Genomic DNA, 18955 nt, shown 5'->3' on the forward strand with positions numbered 1-18955 from the left:
GTTTCCTTCTCCACACTACTTCTGCATCTTATCCCTACTTCCACTGCTACATGTTATCAATTTATAACAAAACAAAATACATGACAAAAATAGCTCAAAGGTGGAAAGAGAGACACAAAGGAACAAAGAACAGATGAAACAAACTGAAAAGATGGTAATATAAACCCAACTGTATCAGTAATTACATTAATTATAAATGCAGTACTAAGCCCTCCAATTAAAAGACAGAGATTCTCATATTGGATAAAAAACAAGACCCTACTAAATGTTCTTCACAAGAGATACACTTTAAAAATAAGAACAATGATAAGCTGAAGTTAAAAGGATAAAAAAGATAAATACTTATTAAAAAAGCCAGCATGACTATATTAATATAAGAAGACTTTGAGACAAAATTATTCCCAGAGCCTAGAAATAAAGGACATTTCATAATCCTAGAAAGACCAATCCATAGCAGGCAGGCAAAACAATCCTAAATGTTTGCAGCCAATTAACATTGTTAAAAAACATAAAGCAAAAATTAGCTAAAAGAAAAAATAGATCCCCTACCATAGTTGGGGATAACACACCTCACATAAAAGGAGAAATGAACAGTTACATCAACATTGATAAACTCATTAGAGTAGCTGCCATTGGTAGGAGTGGAGGGGAATGAACATGTGTAGGAGGAATAGAACAAAGGAAAAATTAAAATTGAATTAAACAGAAATGGAGCCTTATAGATGACAAGATTCCTTATATTAAAGATATTGTACATCAATTCCCTGGATATAGGATTCAAAGTGAAAATTAAGGATCACGTTTATTAGAAAATCCTAATTATGTATTTTTTCCTTACCAACACCACTGTTAAATTCATAATTCTTCCAAGGTTATCAATGTAGTAGACACTATCTTGATACCATGAGTCACAGTGTAGGTAATTATACATTCCAAAAGCATGCATGTGTTCCAGTGTGTATTGATCATCTCGAAGTTTTACTTCTGCCACAGCTGAAATATAAAAAAAAATAAACATAGACATCAAAAGTTTTGCCTCAGATTGTTCCTTTCTCCACAATGCCTACGTGGCAAAGAAATCACTGAAGGCTAATCACAGAGGCTGTCAGGGCAACTCTTGGTGCTATTCACTCAAAAACAATTTCTGGGCACCTACTAGAAACTGTGTGCAGAGGACCAACCGTGAGTAGAACTGAAATGGTCCTGCCCTTACAGAACTTAGAATATGGTGGCCAAAGGCAGGAGATAGGGTTTCTCATGCCATATCCCTTTCTTTTATGCACCTCTTCCTGGTAATTATGAATAAGAACAGAGAAATTCTAAAACTGAAGGATTTCCTATCTCCTGGGCAAATATTAAATCCAGTTCATAAAGTGTTTTTATACTTTTTAAAATGCTTTTACCTCTATTATATCTCAATGATTTTTACCACACATTAAGAAATAGAGTGTTTTTATTACCTCATTACATCACTGTAACTTTATGATAGATTTGACAGAGGCTGAGAAAACTGTTACTCAAGGAAGTGTTTCCTTTATAAGGAACAGTTAGAAATAAATATTCCACTGATTAGGAGGGGAACAAATATCAATTCTTGGTTTTCCAGCACCACTGTGTGGATGAAACTCGATACTGCAGGAAATGTGCATGGTACCACAATGGCCCAAACAGTAATATTAGACAATGTGATGACAAAAACATTTTCTTCAGAACTATCCTGTTAATGCAGAGAAAAAGGCTGCCTCTGGCCCCACATGGGAAAGAAAAATACCATGTTAATCATGCTGAGCATACAGGGGAGGCAGAGCAGCTGAAAGGAGAAAAGCATGAGAACATGAGGCCGGCAGAGCAATTTTAGAGCCTCCTAAGAGAAGGAGCAGAGGGAGGGAGTCTCAGGTGGCTGTTGGGATCTCTGAAATGGTTGAGGAAGAGGAAGATCTTTGTTTGACAGGGGGCTCAGAGGCCAGCAGAGTGAATATCTTATTATTTAACGTTATCTTGCATAGGGAATAAAAGAGCTTTGGGGGAAAATCCTCCCAGTCTTTTAAAAAGAACTTTGGGCCTAACACAAAGGTAATCTTCCCTAATCTTTACCGAAGTTCCTTACAAAACATACATGTAACCTCAAAAACCTAGTTTTTCACTCACAAATCATTTATTGAATGACTACTATGTGCCAGATACTGTGCATTGGGCAGACACTGGTAATAAAACAGACATGAGCCCTGTTAATGGTGCTAACAATGGGTCCAATTACTGCTTCTTGTCTGTAATATACCATTATGTTAAGCCACATGAAACTGCCAATATTCAACTCTGACACCAGCTAAATATGATTCCATCTGATACTTATATAAGCACAGTATTTTTTTTTTTAATGGAGGGCAGAGGCAAAGAATATTAAAACACTAACAAAGGTCACTTCTTAGACCATTTATCTTCTAATCGTACCCAATGAGTCTTCTTTTTGCCTAGTTACTGAATTTATTTGTATATAAAGATGGAAAAAGTAGAGCGCGTCTGTATTACAAGTTCTGAGGCAAGATTTATGGAATAAGGTGGGGCTAGCAATAGGAGCGTTGCTCTCGCTGAACTATGTTATACAGCGCTTCTGCACATTAACATGTTCGCCTGCCTGCCTTCCTCATATGTCCCTCCAGGAAAGCAGATACGAACTTTACAGTAAAGAGAACATAAATACAATGGGCACATGGCTCTTCTCTTCCTTTACTCCAACTACAGACATAATCTTCGCCACCATTTATTGTCCCTGCCCAAAGATACAGCCAAGAGAGACCACAAAAAACATTAGACACAGCCCTGGCAGGGGAACTCAGCTGGCTGGAGCAGCATCCCAATGAGCCAGGGTTTCGGGTTGGATCCCCGGTCAGGGCACATACGGGAATCAATCAATCAATCAAAACAGCGTGAGCTCTGGGTATAGCTTTCCCACTGACAAGCAACCCGGTGAAGTTATCTAACCTTTCTACCCTGTCTCACCTGTAATAAAGGTTAGTAGTATTTGTCCTATAATATTCTTGACAAACTTAACCTTAAAACACATACAAAGTGTTTGCTACCTGGCACATAAGAAGTGATGATTTCCCTGTTTCTCTTCTCCCTTCCAAGATAAATTCTCACAAAGTGGCTTGCAGTTTCATTCTCTCCTCCCTGTTTTAGGCCCTTCAGCTGGCAGTTATCTCCTCTCTCAGTCCCTTCTCCTCCACTTAAATATGTTGAAAACTTCCCTCAAACAAATGAAAAAGTTTTCCTCCTCTCTGTCCTGCACTCAAAGGAGAGCTCTTTCCGATCTGTACTCAAACTTCTCTAAAAAGAGCCTGCACTCCCATTTTTCATTATCCTTATTAATCCATTTCAATTTTGTTTGTACTCTATTCTACAGAAACCATTTTTTCACTTAAAGGTAAATATCGAACAATTTTTTCTTGTAGCCAAGATGAAGTAATAAGTGACCAAATCTATCTTTCCATCAGAAAGAGCCAATAAGATAAAATTAAATCAACCAGACAAAATTACATGAAATAGTTTTCAAGACACTAGACATCAGGCAACAAAGGATAGTTATCCCTAAGAAATCAAAAACAAAGGAGGTGCGCCCTACCAACTGTCCCAGCTTACTACTGCCTTGAATCAGTTTCCAGACCATGGCACGAAGAGGGAAAAGTAAGGTAGCACCTGAGAGACCCCCTCTTGTTGTGGAAACTGAGTGAAAGTCTGGGGAGATGACCAAGGTAGCTATATAATTCATTGGACAAAGTACCAGAGAAAAGAGCCAAACAGAGAGAGAAATATCCAGAGAGTCTCTCTCAAATAATGGCACATGTCTGAGGAAACTACCCCAGGCCAGGGAAGAACCATCTGAAAGGATTAGAGACTGATTTTCGGCACTCAACACAAGGCTGTGAGCTGTGACTGTTCCCACCAGGTGGAATGGAGAAAACTCAGAATTCATGGCACAATGGATGGAGTACACAGAAAAGTCTTCTCTCACATAATTAGCCCAAGACTGAGCACTGCTCCAAACCAGTCTAATGAATCATAAAAGCAACACCCAATTAATCTGTTTCCAAGTAACTCAACTGTATCCCAGAACAAAGTTCAAGTAGCTTTACACAAATATAAATATATTCTGCAGCCAACAAGTTAAAATTCACAATTTCTGGCACCCGGTCAAGTATTACCAGGCATGCAAAGAGGAAAGGAAACAACTCATAATAAAAAGAATAAACAATCGACAGAAGTTCATGACATAACTGACACAGAAGTTATAATTAGAAGAGAACATTAAAAATTATTAAAGCCAGTTCCATATGATCAAAATGACACAGACATTTTTACATGAAAGATACATAAGTTATTTAAATCAAACTTCTAGAGATGAAAACTACAATGCCTAAGATGAAAATACACTGGGTGGCATTAATGACAGATTAGACACTAAAAAAAAAAAAATTAGTGAAATTAAAGGCATGAAACTAGACCAGATGAAGTCCAAAAGACAAACAATGCCCTCAGCTATCTTTCTAAGTCCTGGTCTCACTTTCCCAGGAGAGTTTTTCCTCCTCTCCTTCATTCAGTCAATTTATGGAGCACCTACTATGCTCAGAGCAACGACAGAGTAGTGAGTAAAGGAGAAACACATCAGTGTCTTCACAGAGCTCACAGTCTAGTTGCAGAAATATATCAAATAAATACAGAATTAAAAACTATAATTGTACTGCTTTACAGAGAATGGAATGAAGCAGCCCCAAAGTGAAGACAGGAAGGGTAATCAGGACACTACTATCGTTCAGGTAAGAGATAACTGTGATTTGGACAAGGGTAGAGGCATGAAGAAGCCAAAATCTTGAGTCGACTGGATTTGTTGACAGACTGAATAGAGGGGTTTAAAGAAGAAATAACTCCAGGACTTCAGCATAAGCAGCTATATAGACCTGCACTAAGACTATTAGTCCCAATTTTTTTTTAATTGACCTGAGATAACCACATTTTTTATTTTTATTTCATTTTTTAAAAATATATCTTTATTGATTTCAGAGAGAGGAAGGGAGAGGGAGAGAGTTGAAACATCAATGATGAGAGTCATTGATCGGCTGCCTCCAGCACACCCCTGACTGGGGATCGAGCCCGCAACCCCGGGCATGTGCCCTGACCAGGAATGGAACTACGGTCTCCTGGATCTTAGGTCAATGCTCAACCACTGAGCCACACCCAGCCGGGCAGTCCCAATTTTTTATGCCTCCCTGGACCTATGCCATTTGGTATGAGGTTGCTATAATTACTCTAGGTGTGATTATATGATTTGCTTAGGCCAATGGGATAACAGCAAACTTATTCCAAGCAGTAGCTTGAAAAAGTGTTTGTGTACTGCTACTTGTGTCTTGGAATAAGCCTGGACAACCCAGCTAAAGAATGAGAGACCACGTGTAGAGCTAGTGGGGACCATCTGAAATAATCTTATAGCCAGTATATAGCCAGAGGACCCCTAAACATATGAGGAAGTCCAGCCAAGATGAGCAGACACCTAGCAGATCCATAACTAAACAAAAATGCACAAATGAGCCCAAGCCAGCCTAGAACCACCTACCTGAACCATAGACTTGTGAGCAACAATATCAGATTACTGATTTGAGCTAAGTTTTGGGGTGATTTTTAAATTTTATTTTGTATTTACCTTTATTGTTGAAAGAGATTGGGTTGTTTTTTTTAATGCCTGAACTAACTAAACATGGTGGTACCATTACTGATATGTAGTGGGACAGGGGATGGAAAGGAATGGGAAAGAAAAAAACCAAGCTCACTTTATTGTACCCTGGTCAACTCTTAACTACCCTCCAAAGCTCAACTTAGATATTGATTCCTCCAGGAAGCTTTCCCAGGTCCCCCAGGCTGGTTTGGAAAGATACTGAAGTACTACCATTATGTTTTGTGCAAATCCCAATCACCGCCTCACCACGCTGCTTTAGGACTGTCCGCTTACTTTTCTTCACTAGATAATTGCACCTTTACGTTACAGAAGTCATACTCATCTTGATATTAGCATGTACCATAAAACAGGGTCCCAAAAGATGTTTCTGATTTTTACAAGTTAAACACTTATTACTTAAAATGCCATTCGTGACCTTGTTTTTTGTTGTTTTTGTTTGTTTTAAAAAGGATGAATATCTGGCCAGCTACAGATAAACAAAACAAGTAGTGAGAAGTATAGGTACGAAAATCAACTTTTCCTCAAAAGCCTCTAGAGATGTTCTCTACAACACAGTCCTTAGTGTGGTATCATCGCTCTGAACCACAAACTGAGTTTCTCTTTTTTAAGAAGCGGGTGGGCCTCAGCCAGAGGACACAGGAGCTGGGGTCCTCCGGGGAGGTGTGGCTTCTCCGCACACACGCTCACGGAGGATGCTCCGGGGAAAAGCAAGTTCTGAGCTCCCTCCGCGGCGGGGACCGAGCCGGGACGCGGGCGGCCTGAGCCCACGCGGCGCCCGCGGGCTGCACCTCGGGGCCCCGGGGCAGGGCCGGGCGTCCCGCTACGGAAGAGCCGCGGGAAGGTGGCTCCGCGGGGTTCCGGGGCGGGCGTCCTTCTCCAGAATCCGCCACCCCGCGTCCACCCCAGCCGGACGGGCCGTGAGGCAGGCCCCGATCGCCCCGCCTGCCCGAGGCGGAGAGGAAGAAGATGCGGGAAGGGTCTGGCCCTCGGCATCCGAAGGGGACCAGGCAAAGAATGCGAGGGGCCGCCGCCGCTTCCCACCTGCGTCAAGCTCCAGCTGGTAACAGGGCAGCGGCTCGAGCGAGAGTTTGTAACCCTCGAACCGGGGATCCAACAGCGGTCTCTTCACCCGCAGGGAGCAATTAGCGGCCACCTCCATCGCCTCCCGGGATCCTAGCGTGAGAATTAATAAAGCTCTTGTTGAAAGGTCCGCGCTTCACTCGTAGCGCGGAGGCTGGAAAGCTGCGTGGGTCCCATCCCAGAAAACACTGCGGGGCGGCATGCCTTCTGGGAAGCGTAGTGCCCGTGAGAAAGTTGACTGTTGCATTCTGGGCTATGTAGTTTACAGCGGACGCACCTCCGGCACGGCCGTAAGAGAGTGGACTCTCTTACCCAGAAGGCTGAGCGACCGGGAGGCGGCCCGCGCTGGTTAAATTCTCACATTATAGGCAGGCTGGCGAGGCCCCGCCCCGGAAATGCGTGTTCTAGCTTTCTGTGTGCTTAGGCGCCCGAGCTACTGAGGGTCTAAGTCCGGGCAGCCGAAGAGTGTGGTAGGTAACGGTCGTCAGCGCAAGGGTCATTTCGTCGCTGGGAAGGGACGGCCCTCGCCCGCGGTGATGGTGGTGAGCTATGCCCGTGGTCCTCCGGGCCGGGACCCGGGCCCAGCCCAGGCTCCTTTCGATGTGCTGTCTTTCGTTCGCTTCCCCGACCCGCGCTCGCGGGCCTGTAGGGCTCTCCGACAGGGCGTGCTACCGGAGTTGGCCTGGAGCCAGTCCTCGCTTTGTTTTCTGGCTCCTCCCCTCCCGCCTCTCCTGCTGTCTCCGCCCTGTTCTGTTTTCCCCAAGAATGACTGAACCGGGAGGGATCCCCTAGCGCCCTTGTTTTACCAGTGAGAAAACTGAGGTCTTTAAGAATTGACTTGTCCAAGGTCACACTCCCCGTCTTCTGGGGGCCAGGGCGCGATTAAGTTCGATATTCTGGGGACGGTCCTGCCTAGACCTTCGAATTGGTTTGAAAATGTTAGCCTCCAACTGCAAAAGCAAACATTTCCCAGCCCCTTCTCAACCCCCTCCTTTTCCCTGTTGCACTGGTGGGGAAAAAAAAAAAGAAATTTCAGCTCTGAAGGCTCCCTGCCAGCCTGAGTTTTCCCACAGGCCAGACGGCAGGCGACGCAAGTAGCCCGAAGTTAGGGACAGTAATAAGGGTAGCTCGCCCGCAGGTTTACAGCCTCACCGCCCTCTGCTTTCTGCACCATTTTGGTTGCGGTTGTCTGTCTTTACTGAAAGTTGAGAGCTCCCCAAGTTAGGGATTAGTTGGGGATTCCTTTTCCCCTCCTCTCACCAGCAAGCTCCCCTGAAGAGCAGACACGGATGTGCTTTCAGCTGGCTTCCGAGTCGTGATTCTGGGTGAATCCTAGTGAAAAGTGAAGCACTTAAAACCCTGTCTTGGAGATTTCATTTTCACCCACAGTGCTTACTCATTTACTGACACTTAAGCCTACATTATGACTTCCCCAAAATTTTGACCGCGGTTAAGGCGCAGGAAAGATCAGCAGTCAGTGACGATGAGCTGCCCAGAGTGTTTGGCGAGGAGGGTTCTGGGGTCAAAGCACCTGAGTTCAAAACCTGCTTTCGCCACTTTCTCAGTGCCTCAGTTTCCTCATCTGTAAAATACAAATGACATTAATGATACTTACATAAAAGAATAAGTTCTGGGAGTTGAATGAGATTGAGAAAACCAATGTGTTAGCCCCGGACGGGGCACATAAGTGTTTAGTAAGGGTTACAGTAATTACCATTTAAAGTCTCATGTTAATAAAGGGTATATGGGGGAAGGAGACTGTTAAGTGAGTTTATCAGTATGACTTCTTGGGATGCAGTAAATATTAAGAGTAATGACATTGTTAACACATTGTTGACATTTATCACCCCTTCAGTTGATAGGGTGTTAAAGGTGTTGAGATGCTTGCCTGGAGGATTTAGGAGAAAATGCTTTTTTTAAGTGTCTCTATCTGAAAATACGTGTTGATGTTCAGGTTAGCAAGATGAACAAAGATGCGCAGATGAGAGCAGCGATTAACCAAAAGTTGATAGAAACTGGAGAAAGAGAACGGTAAGTAATAGACTGTGTTAATAAATTACATTTAACACCTTTAAATTATAGTTACATTATATATAAGAATCTAAATATGAAGGAACAAAACTGATGTCAGTGGAAAGAATTACAGAAAAGTAAAGATTGTCAAAAGCTTCAGTTCCTAACATCTATAAAAAATAGGTTTGTTCAGTATTTCAAGACTTAGAGGGACATGGCTGTAGTAGGAAGATGAAGAAGAAATGGCTCTCAGAGGTGGTATAATAGCGAAAAAAATTCCCAAATAACTACAATTGGAGATATAAAGTTACCTAGTTTTTAACAGGGAGATAGCGTAATAGAACCAGTTGTTGTTACCACGCTTTCTCTCTCTTTTTTTTCGATCCTCACCTGAGGATATGTTTTTATTGATTTGAGAGAGAGGAGGGAGAGGGAGAAACGTGGATCAGTCCCCTCCCACACCCGCCCACCCGTACGGGATTGAACCGGAGCCCTTTGGGTGGGTGGGACAATGCTCAAACCAACAGCCCCAATAGCCAGGGCAGTGTCAAGCTCTTTAACCTCAGAGTAGCATATACTATTCCTACTTTTTGAAACATTCCTCTTTTTTCTCCTAATCTTTACTTCTAGCTCATCTTTCAAGTCTTAATTTAAATATCTCTTCTGAGTATGTTAACTCCCCAAATACCTTGTCTGTAAGAGCATTTAACCTTGTATTGTGGCCACCTACTTTGCTAGTTTGTATCCTTCAATATAATCTAATTTACTTGACAGCAGAAATACCATTTTATACCCAGTATCATGCCTAGCTCTTAATTGGCCAAGTAATTATTTGAAAAATGAACAGAAAGAGTTTGAAAGTACAAAGGAGAGGCTGAGGAATCAAGAAAGGCTTCCAGAAGCAGGGTGATAAATTGTGAGAAAAACATATATAGGGAACAGGAGGGATCTTTCAACTCCACCCTTGGGTTAAGGTGATCAGTTAAGGTCTCATAGAATAGCAAAAGAGGTACTTCAGCTGGGGGAGAAGGGTTAGCAGTTCTCCAAGCCAATAAAGTAGAGAAGACAATTTAGGCAGATGGAACAGTGTGCAAAATCACAGAGCTTTGTCGCAACATGGTGATGTTCTGGGGAAGTGTAGAATTAAAGCTAGGAGGGGGTAAAGGGTAAAAGCTGTGTGGTTAGAACAGTGGACAGGAGGAGTAGATTTTGTATAAGTCAGAATTTTTTTAGTTGAAAATGATAGAAACAACTCAGAAACTGGCTTAACCATTGGAAATATATAAGCTCTTCTAACTAAAAAATCTAGGGCTTGAAATTGCTTCAGGCACCACTGGGCCCAGGCACTCAAAAGTTATTGTCAACAGTATATCTTTCTTTTCCTCTCTCAGCTCTGCTTTCCTCTTTGTTGGCTTTTTCTCAGATAGGCTCTACCCATAGAGACTAGTCATTCGAAATGTGTATCCCTCTGACTCAGACCACCTTCCTCCTGGTAGTTCCTCCTAGCTTGATTGCCTCATAACTTGCTTAGGTAATTAGGCCAGTTATGATCACCTTCACCTAGGTCACATCACTAGAACCCTACCCAGATTTCCTACACTGAAATGGTAGAGGTTTATTTTTTTTCCTCCTCCTGTTAAAAAAAAAAGGGCAAGAAAATGGGTGTTGGGCTTGATTTTATCCTTGGATGGTGGGAGTCGTTAAAAGATTTTTTTTAAGTGGATGACTAGATCACATTTGCACTTTAGGAATGTTATTCTGGCAGTGTGGCGGTTAGACTGGAAGTGTTAGAAATAGAGTGCAGAAGAATGTGTTTAGAAGGTTATATTGGGTTAAAAATGAAAAGCAGTAAAATGGAAAGGAGAACGTAGGTTTTTGTGGGGGGTTTTTTGTTTGTTTTTTTAAGTAAAATCAGAAACGAGGAAGCAGGTGGAAACTAGAAAGGTGCCTTGGGAAACTGAGAGGATAGTATTGCGGTAATGAGTATAGCGGATTATGTTGTTCTTTTTTATTTGTTTTAATTCATGCAGTTTAGTTAAATTAAGTCTGTCCTTTCATGGAGCTTACATTCTAATGGGAGAAAACAGACAAGAAATGTCTAATGTGTCAGGTAATGATGAGTTCTAGAGGAAAAACGGAGCAGAGAATAATGAGTATGTTATTTTGGATAGAAAAAAAACAAGGCTTCACTGATGAGATCAGAGCGATGTGAGGGAGATGAGACTCTGAGAGCCAAGGTCCCGAGATAGGAGCTTTTTGGCATTTTGAGGAGCACATGGAAGCTAATGAGACTGAATAAATTGGGAGAGGGAAAGAAGAGAGAAAGGGCATAGCTGGGGAGGGGGCAGATCACGGTGGGTCATTTAGGCCGTAGTAAGACTTGAAGTTTATTCTAAGTAAATTCGGAAGCCACTGGAGAGTTCTGAGCAGTGGGAGGAGAATAGAAGTGTACGAGGGGGGAAAGCAGGGGAATAAGTTAAAGGCTTTGGTAACAATCCAGTCAAGACAAGGTGGTAGCTTGCAGAAGGGTGTAATGGCAGAGAGGATGGAATACATCTGGGTTACAGGTACATATTTTAAAACTGAAACCAGTGGGGTTTGCTCATGGGCTGGATGTGTCATGTTAACAAACTTGCAGTGAAGGACTCTGCCAAGGTTTCTAGCCTGAGGAACTGGAAGAATAGAGCTGCCGTTGTGACAAGGAGAACAGGTTGAGGTGGAGAGGGGCATGAGTTGGTTTTGGGCCCTATTAAGATTGAAAGACCTGATTAAATATTGAGATGGAAATGTCACATGGTAGAGGTATAGGAATATTGAAAGAGAAGCGGTTTGGTTTGGGATGTCACGTGTTTAAGCTGAGAAAGTAGATGATTTAGGTTGGAGACTGAGGATTTTTTACAGTGGGTATGGAGAAGGGTCAGAAAGTACTGATAAAATATTTTATTACATCCATAGTGCAGTTAGTTACAATATACACCTTTTTTTAAACCAGTAAAAAACAAGAAAACCTGCCAACAAAATTATGATAGGGCCCTCGCCAGGTAGCTCTGTTGGTTGGAGCATCATCCAATAAGCCAAGATTGTGGGTTTGATCCCAGGTCTGAGAACATACAAGAGTCAACCAATGAATGCATAGAATCAGTGGAACAACAAATCGTTCTCTCTGTCTCTCAAAATCAATGAGTAAAAAATGTTAAAAATTATGATAGGCATGCCAATTACTGAATTGTCAAAATCTGGGGGGGAAAGTGTTAGATTCATAAAATACATAGTTGATGTATAATTTAGAAGGTTAATGGAAAAGGGTAGGGAGAAGTCTTTGAGGTTAGAGAGAGAAATAATGGGAAACTAAGGGAGTTGAAGAGTAAGAATTTGTAGTCAAAAAAGGGATTTTGGAGTTTGAAGATTTTAGGGATGCAGCTGCCCCAAGCTCAACTAATACCCACCAGAAGTTGTACAGCCCCACAATATTACTGTTGGTGGAGGGAAGTAGACAGGATGTAAGAAGGCCGGAGTAGAATTTCTTGAGATGTATTGTGCCCCATCCCCTCCATTTTATTTTACTGATAATGAAAACGAGGCCATGACTTGCATAAGATCAAAGAACTAAACTATTTCTTGGTAGAACCAGGATTAGGGCATGGTTAAAGCTTTGTGACTGGAAGGCAGGGAATTTTTAATTGAAGAATTGAACCTTTGGTTCAAACATTCCTATCTAAGACACTGTAAACTGTTGTAGTTTAATTTGAAAACACTTTTTTTTTTACAGCCTCAAAGAATTGCTGAGAGCTAAATTAATTGAATGTGGCTGGAAGGATCAATTGAAGGCACACTGTAAAGGTAATCAGCTTCATTTAGAAGATAGCTAAACTGTGCTTATCTTCTGTTGCTCTCAACTGTGTTGGTTTGGGGTTCGCTAGAAAAATTAGTATTTTAAAGGTATATTAAGTGCTCAGACATACTTTTAAACAAATGGAAAATTGACTCTTATAGTAATGATTTCCTCCTCTCTGTGATACTATTTAGGCCTAATTCCTAAATTTTTAGAAATTTTTTTGTATTTCTCTTAAAACAAGTGAGGCAAGATTTTCTCTGGCTTCAAAATGTGGAATCTCACCTTTTTCAGTGTGCCTTTTCAAAGTGAAGCATTACTTATTCCTAATAGGTTTTAATTTAACAAATTGAGCACTTTATGGTTGTTGGACATATAGGAAATGTATCTCTTGTCTTTAATAATGTTATTTTGAAAAATTCATTTTAAAAGCTCTTAGAGAATTATACTTATTTTTTTAAATGTAAAATAGGAGCTTGTTAAATTGCTTAATATTGATGATGATACCATAAGATTACACATGTCACTAAGACGAGACTCCTTTCTGGCTCAGCTTTTAGTATAATAGCATTTTGGTTATTTTTAATGATTTTCCATTCTATTATAGTGGTTTCTACCAGTAGTAATGATAATGGCTACTGTGTATAACATTAACCCTGAGAAGGCAGTGTAGAAAATTAGTAAAAGCATAGACTTGGAGATCATATAGATCTTCACTGGCAAAAGACTGGAGCTGTATTTCAACTCATGTTTGGACGAGTTATTTAATCTTTACGCCTCAGTTGCCTCACCTGTGAAGTGGGAAGAATGCCCAGCCTGTTACATTATTGTCAGTATTAAATGATGTAAAGCATCCAGCACATAATAGGAGTTCAGTAAACATTAACTACTTTCCCCCTTGGTTTTTTTTTTTGGCCCAATCTAGAGAAGAGAAAGGAGCAAAGGAGTTCGATATTTTCATTTTGGGCTTTGAAATTTTAAGTTGGGCGTAATTAATAGCCTTTTCCCCTCTACACATTTAAGAGCTAGTATGATTACACTGAAATAAGATCTGTGCATTTATAAGTTCCTAGCTTTTTACAAATGTTCACTTTGACCTACAGTTCAGATTCATTCTGTGTTATAATTGTTAAGTTACAGGTTCTTTAGCTGAGCGATGAACAGGCTTTTACGATTTTACCTGGTGAATACTTAATGTGTTTGAAAGTTAATTAGATATTCATTAAAGAAGTGTCCTCTTTTTTTTTATTAAAGACCAATCTGCACTCTAAAAACATGATCTTAACCCTTCCTCTATGAAAATCTTTCTTACAGATAATGATTTTAAATGATATGATTTGTTTTTTGCTTTTGCATAAGAGGTAATTAAAGAAAAAGGACTAGAGCACGTCACCGTTGATGACTTGGTGGCTGAAATCACACCCAAAGGCAGAGGTAAGGGGAGGCGCGTCTCATGCTGGCGGAGCTCTTCTTTCTACAAGGAGAAGCAGCCCTCCAGAATTATTTGGGTATTTGGTGCTTCTATTGGGAACAGTTACAGTTCCCGACCTGCCTCCTGAGCTGGGCTTTGAGTAACAGACGAGACGAGGGATGTAAAGTGCTTCTGCGCCCTGAAACAGGGTGCAGATAGGTTCATGGGATCGTTAAGAGAGATACTTTTTAAATATGGGATCTTGTAGAGGCAAATGTTACGTGAAGCTAAGATTTATAAACTTTATTAGATATGGTCTGACTTGACTTAAATATTTTAATAATTCAGTTTTACTCCTGTCCCTGAGTCATTCCTCTGCTCTCTCTTTGCTTATTAAAAATAAACAAAGCTCTGTCTTCTTGAATGTCTAATTAAGAATTTGGTAGCGCCACTACTTCAGGTTCAGGGTAATTCATATTTAAGATTGACACTACAGCTACCTTCATTTCTCCCTTTAATTCTTGTTTTAAGACGGCAAAGAAAGAAAATATATTAACATCAATGCTATGTAATATTGTCAGAAACTACACTGTATTTTATCTTAGGTGGAACTATCTTTTTTTTTTTTCATTTATTTTGAGAAAGTTTGTTTAAGTGGATCTAGGTAAATTAGATGACCTATTGTTTTCTCACACAAAAATAGTAAAAACAACTTAAGTGTAAAAAGTAAAATAGGATTGAAAATTATTATTGGAGACTATTAGTTCCCTGAACTGCCTACCTGCTGGGAAGGAGCTAGGGAATCCCATGATCCTTTCCACTATATCTTTTGACCTATTTACAGCTACAAAAACCTGACCTTTTCTTTACACATATCTCAGGGAAAGAAAAATAAAACCAATAGTATTTATTGTTCCCCCCATGAATTTATATTTTAAAGTAATTTTCCCTAATTTTGTTTTAGATTTTCCTTCAGTAATTTATGCTTAATCTATTAACATTGTTTAGGAACTGGTTATACAGGGTAGAAATTATCCTTTGCTCCTCCTTCAACACTGGTTATCTTGGACATATCAGTTCCTTGTAACTCCCCTGCCAGAGAAGCAGTAAACAAAGAAAAGGGAAGTGAAAATAAATCTGTTCTTTCATGCTCTTCGTCTTCTTTATTGTTAGGAGTAGAAGCATTTTATTTTTAAAAATATACAGTAAAATTGACATTTTTTACTGTGCAGTTCTGTGAATTTTATACACGTGTGATTTCATATAACCCCCGCTCCCATAAAACTCCTTCAAGCTATCCCTCTGTATTCACATTCACACCCTGTCCCTGACCCCAAGGCAACTGATCTATTCTCCATCACCATAATTTTGACTAAAAGTATGTTTAATATACATATTGATCACATTTCCAGTGGACTTGAATTAATTATGTAGTCTTTATTTCTAGGCAGGATAAGACAAGACAATTTATAGAGAGGAGTATCTGTCTTATTTGATTTGTGTACTTATTTCTAGAATTCTTTATGGAATTATTGAACTATGTCTGAAGCCTTCCATTTTCTCTGGATACAAGCAAGTAACATTAGAAGTATTAGTTAATTCTCTATTGCCCTTATTTACTAGTAGCCAGAAAAGGAACAACAATAATGTAGGTTTGTTTATTGACATTTAATATTAAAATTTCAAAGAGCAGGGTTTTGTTTTTTTTCATTTTCAGTTTAATACTCCAAACAGATAATACAGTCACATGGTTCAAATTCAAAAAGTTGAAAATGCAGGAAATATAACCACTGTTGTGATTTTTGCATCTTTGCTGAGTCAGAGTATGTGCATTTATTTCTATAAAGTATTGCCAAATTACCTTCCCAAAAATGTTGTGCCGATTTATACTCCCACCAGCTAATAGGAGAGTGCTAGTTTTTCCCTCAGTCTTGCCAACACAGTATATTACTGACCTTTGGTTTTAGCCAATCTGATTGGTAAAACATGTTATCTGAATGTGGTTTAATTTTCATTCCTCTTGTAAGGCTTATCCCCTCTTGTGTTCAAGAGCTGCGTGTGTCCTGTTCTCCATCTCCTGTGCGCATTTCCTGTTCGCTTGCTCATCTTTTCCTATCAAACGGAAGAAATTGTAGAGATCAGCCCATTTCTGCCAAAGCGCTTTCCCAGTTTTTGTCTTTTGCCTTTGTTTACAGTGATTTTTCAGATGTTTACCTTTTTTTAATTAAAGCTCATGAGGGTTATTTATAAATAAATTATAAATAAATGTATGGGTCGGTCATCCTGAATAAAACATCAGATATCAAGTTGACATATTAATTGGAATCTTCTTACTCTTACGTTTTTATTTTTACATTTCAGCCCTGGTACCTGACAGTGTAAAGAAGGAGCTTCTACAAAGAATAAGAACATTCCTTGCTCAGCATGCCAGCCTTTAAGATTGAATTAGATTGTGTTGTTTTGTGGTCTTATTTCTGAAAGTAAAACTTGCCATAAATTAGGAATCGCTTTCCCAAAATAAAATCCTTTTTTGTATGATGGTATACAGTTTTCGGTAATGATGTATACATTGTATTGATTTTTTTCCCTAAATGTGTTATTTTAATAAATATCTCATGAATGAGTTTGAAGTTTCCTTGGATCTTGGAGTAAATGGGACTTTTCAACAATCCAACAGATTGTTGAGAGAAAAAGTCAGCAAGTAATATAAAGTATGTGCATATTTCTATGCTAACAGCTGAGGAGAAGTAAGCAGCCTCTTCTGATTGTCTCAATTTGGTGTATTTCTCTTTTGAATCCCTATAGTATTTTGTAATACATGGCCCATCTTGTACTACAGTTGTCTTATTTGTCACAAACTCAGAGTTAGGACTGGGTCCTACGCATCTTGATGTGCCTGCCTCATTCCTCAAAGAATTTACCATCCTTTTGGAAGAGAGAACGTTTGCAAGCTGGCTCCATACCAAGCTCCTCTCACATATCTGCTCATCTGAACTCTGAAAGCAGAAACACTAGATTACATCCCCTCATGTAAGGTCAAGAAAGAACTTAATGGGAAATAATCCACCCATAGCTTTACTCTGACATCAAGATTGCCAAATCCAATGGACTGTTGTCTGTCCTTACATGACCTCTGCTGGAAACTGAGAATGTTGAGCGTCCTGCCACTGGAACTCTCCTCCCACTCCTCACACTGTTTATTCCTACCACTGGAAGTTCCTTCTGTTTCTCGTGGAGTACCTTTTGCTGTATGGGACTTGAAACAATGGTGTTTCTTAGGGCTTGCTCCTGGGCCCTCTGCCTGACGAATGATATGCTTTTCCTGGGAAAAGCCCAGGAAACGTGTTGGACCATGACTTCAAATACTAACAGGTTAATAAATGGTAAATTGCATCACCAAACCAGACTTCAACCCAGCCTCCATACCCGTATATCCATCTGCTATGGATCAGCTTCCTTGGATGTTCCATGAACACCTCAAACTGACCACACCTAAGATAGTGACTTTTTCCCCCTCTAGTAACTACCCCTACTGTATTCCTTATCAACGTGAGTAGTACCTCCCAGACATACATATTACCTGAGGAACCTGTTGAAATACTGATTCAGAAGGTAAGAGTTGTTGCACAAGTCCATGCTTACGGCTGCTGACAAACCCAGTCAATGCTTATGCTGCTGATCGAGGACCACTGAGTCTGGCAAGGTTCTCAGTTGTCTACTCCTTGCCCTTTAACTGCCTTAGTTCAGGCCCAGATTAGTGCAGTAGGCCCCTACGTTCTCATTGCTTCATGCATCCTCCAGTATCTCTTCCATACACTTGCCTAAGTGACCTTACTAAGATTCAAGCTTGGTCAGATATTTCCCTTTTTGAAACTTCTCAGTGGCTCTTCCTGGTTTGCAGGGTAAAATTCACACTCAGCCATAGCACCTACGCCTTGATCTGATATTTCTCTAGTTAGAGTTCCCAAAAGTATCTAATTGTTTATCCCTGAATATCTGAAAGTCATCATGCTAGATACTTTTACTTATGTCTTGGCCTTCAAAATTCTGCCTGAGCTGTTAAAGCATTCCGGCATTTCTGTTTGATTTAGATTTTCCCCTACTATTTTTGTATCAGAAGTACCTGTGCATAATTTCTCAACACAATAATTCTAGAACTTTTGCATGCATCCCCCGTAGGGGAGGGAACTTTTTTTTTCCCCTCTGTATGATACTTATTTGTGAATGAGTGGACAGAATAAATGAATGAACCAGTGAATGATCATAGAAGCACAAAACGAGGTGAAAATATGAAAATACAGTTGGATGTGTTTGAGGAAAGGCTTTACAGTAATTTTTGGTTCACATTCCAGAGATTCAATTTTACTTTCTGATGAATTTATATTTTAAGTGTAGTCTTGGAACCTACTGGGCTTAATTATGTAAAATGTTGAACCTAGGACACGTGCATGCACAATCACAAAACCTACCCCAGAGTTTTTTTGTTTCATTTCATCTCTTACAAAACAATGATCTAAAGTTAAATGATAGTTATATTCATCATTCTGCTACCCATTATAAAAAAGGAAATGGTACAGAGGAAATGTTAAAAACAATGGGTACTTATTTCATAGTATTGTATATAAAAGCAAACCAAAAATTGCTCATAGAGATACTATTTTAATAGTTTGAAACAAAACAGAAAAGGAAATGAAAGTATTTTGAGATGGAACAAAAAATAATTGAATTTAAAATATAGCCATTGAAAACACTAAAGCACATAGCTTTAAAATGATAGTGCAGAGAACTCCCCCACCATCTCTAGATTTTCTTAACATCTTCGAAATGCCTTGTAGTTTGCATCTAGAACCATTGGTAACTTTCAAATAAACCAACTTTGTGAACATCTTGA

General features: G+C 40.0%; 2 protein-coding genes across 5 annotated transcripts in view; one reads left to right on the forward strand and one right to left on the reverse strand.

The window, feature by feature from the left end:
• The window catches only part of NUDCD1 (NudC domain containing 1), a 36891-nt gene extending 29919 nt beyond the window's left edge, over window positions 1-6972 (reverse strand). For all 3 annotated transcript variants that reach the window (XM_016224282.2, XM_016224283.2, XM_016224281.2), the window contains exons 1-2: window positions 6770-6972; window positions 839-993 (exon numbers count right to left, since the gene is read on the reverse strand). In XM_016224282.2, the coding sequence (XP_016079768.2) occupies window positions 839-993; window positions 6770-6887 (273 nt within the window). In that variant the 5' untranslated portion in view covers window positions 6888-6972. The remainder of the gene's footprint in view (window positions 1-838; window positions 994-6769) is intronic.
• A 257-nt stretch (window positions 6973-7229) lies between these two features.
• Window positions 7230-18955, forward strand: ENY2 (ENY2 transcription and export complex 2 subunit). Of its 2 annotated transcripts, XM_016224288.2 has the most exons (5): window positions 7248-7350; window positions 8763-8839; window positions 12591-12661; window positions 14013-14087; window positions 16426-18955. In XM_016224288.2, the coding sequence occupies exons 1-5, from the start codon at window positions 7345-7347 to the stop codon at window positions 16500-16502; spliced, it is 306 nt and encodes a 101-aa protein (XP_016079774.1). In that variant the 5' UTR covers window positions 7248-7344; the 3' UTR covers window positions 16503-18955. The 2 variants fall into 2 exon arrangements, with proteins under 2 accessions (XP_016079773.1, XP_016079774.1); XM_016224287.2 differs by lacking the exon at window positions 16426-18955 and having other exon boundaries at window positions 7230-7350; window positions 14013-14601.

The sequence above is a fragment of the Miniopterus natalensis genome, chromosome 16 (assembly GCF_054644295.1).
Source record: "Miniopterus natalensis isolate mMinNat1 chromosome 16, mMinNat1.hap1, whole genome shotgun sequence".
NCBI classification, from domain to species: Eukaryota; Metazoa; Chordata; class Mammalia; order Chiroptera; family Miniopteridae; genus Miniopterus; species Miniopterus natalensis.

Excerpts from the sequence above, each read along its gene's own strand:
- ENY2 (XM_016224287.2), top strand. Across the intron at positions 8,840-12,590 it reads GAAACTGGAGAAAGAGAACG|CCTCAAAGAATTGCTGAGAG; the intron begins GTAAGTAATAGA and ends TTTTTTTTACAG. Across the intron at positions 12,662-14,012 it reads ATTGAAGGCACACTGTAAAG|AGGTAATTAAAGAAAAAGGA; the intron begins GTAATCAGCTTC and ends CTTTTGCATAAG.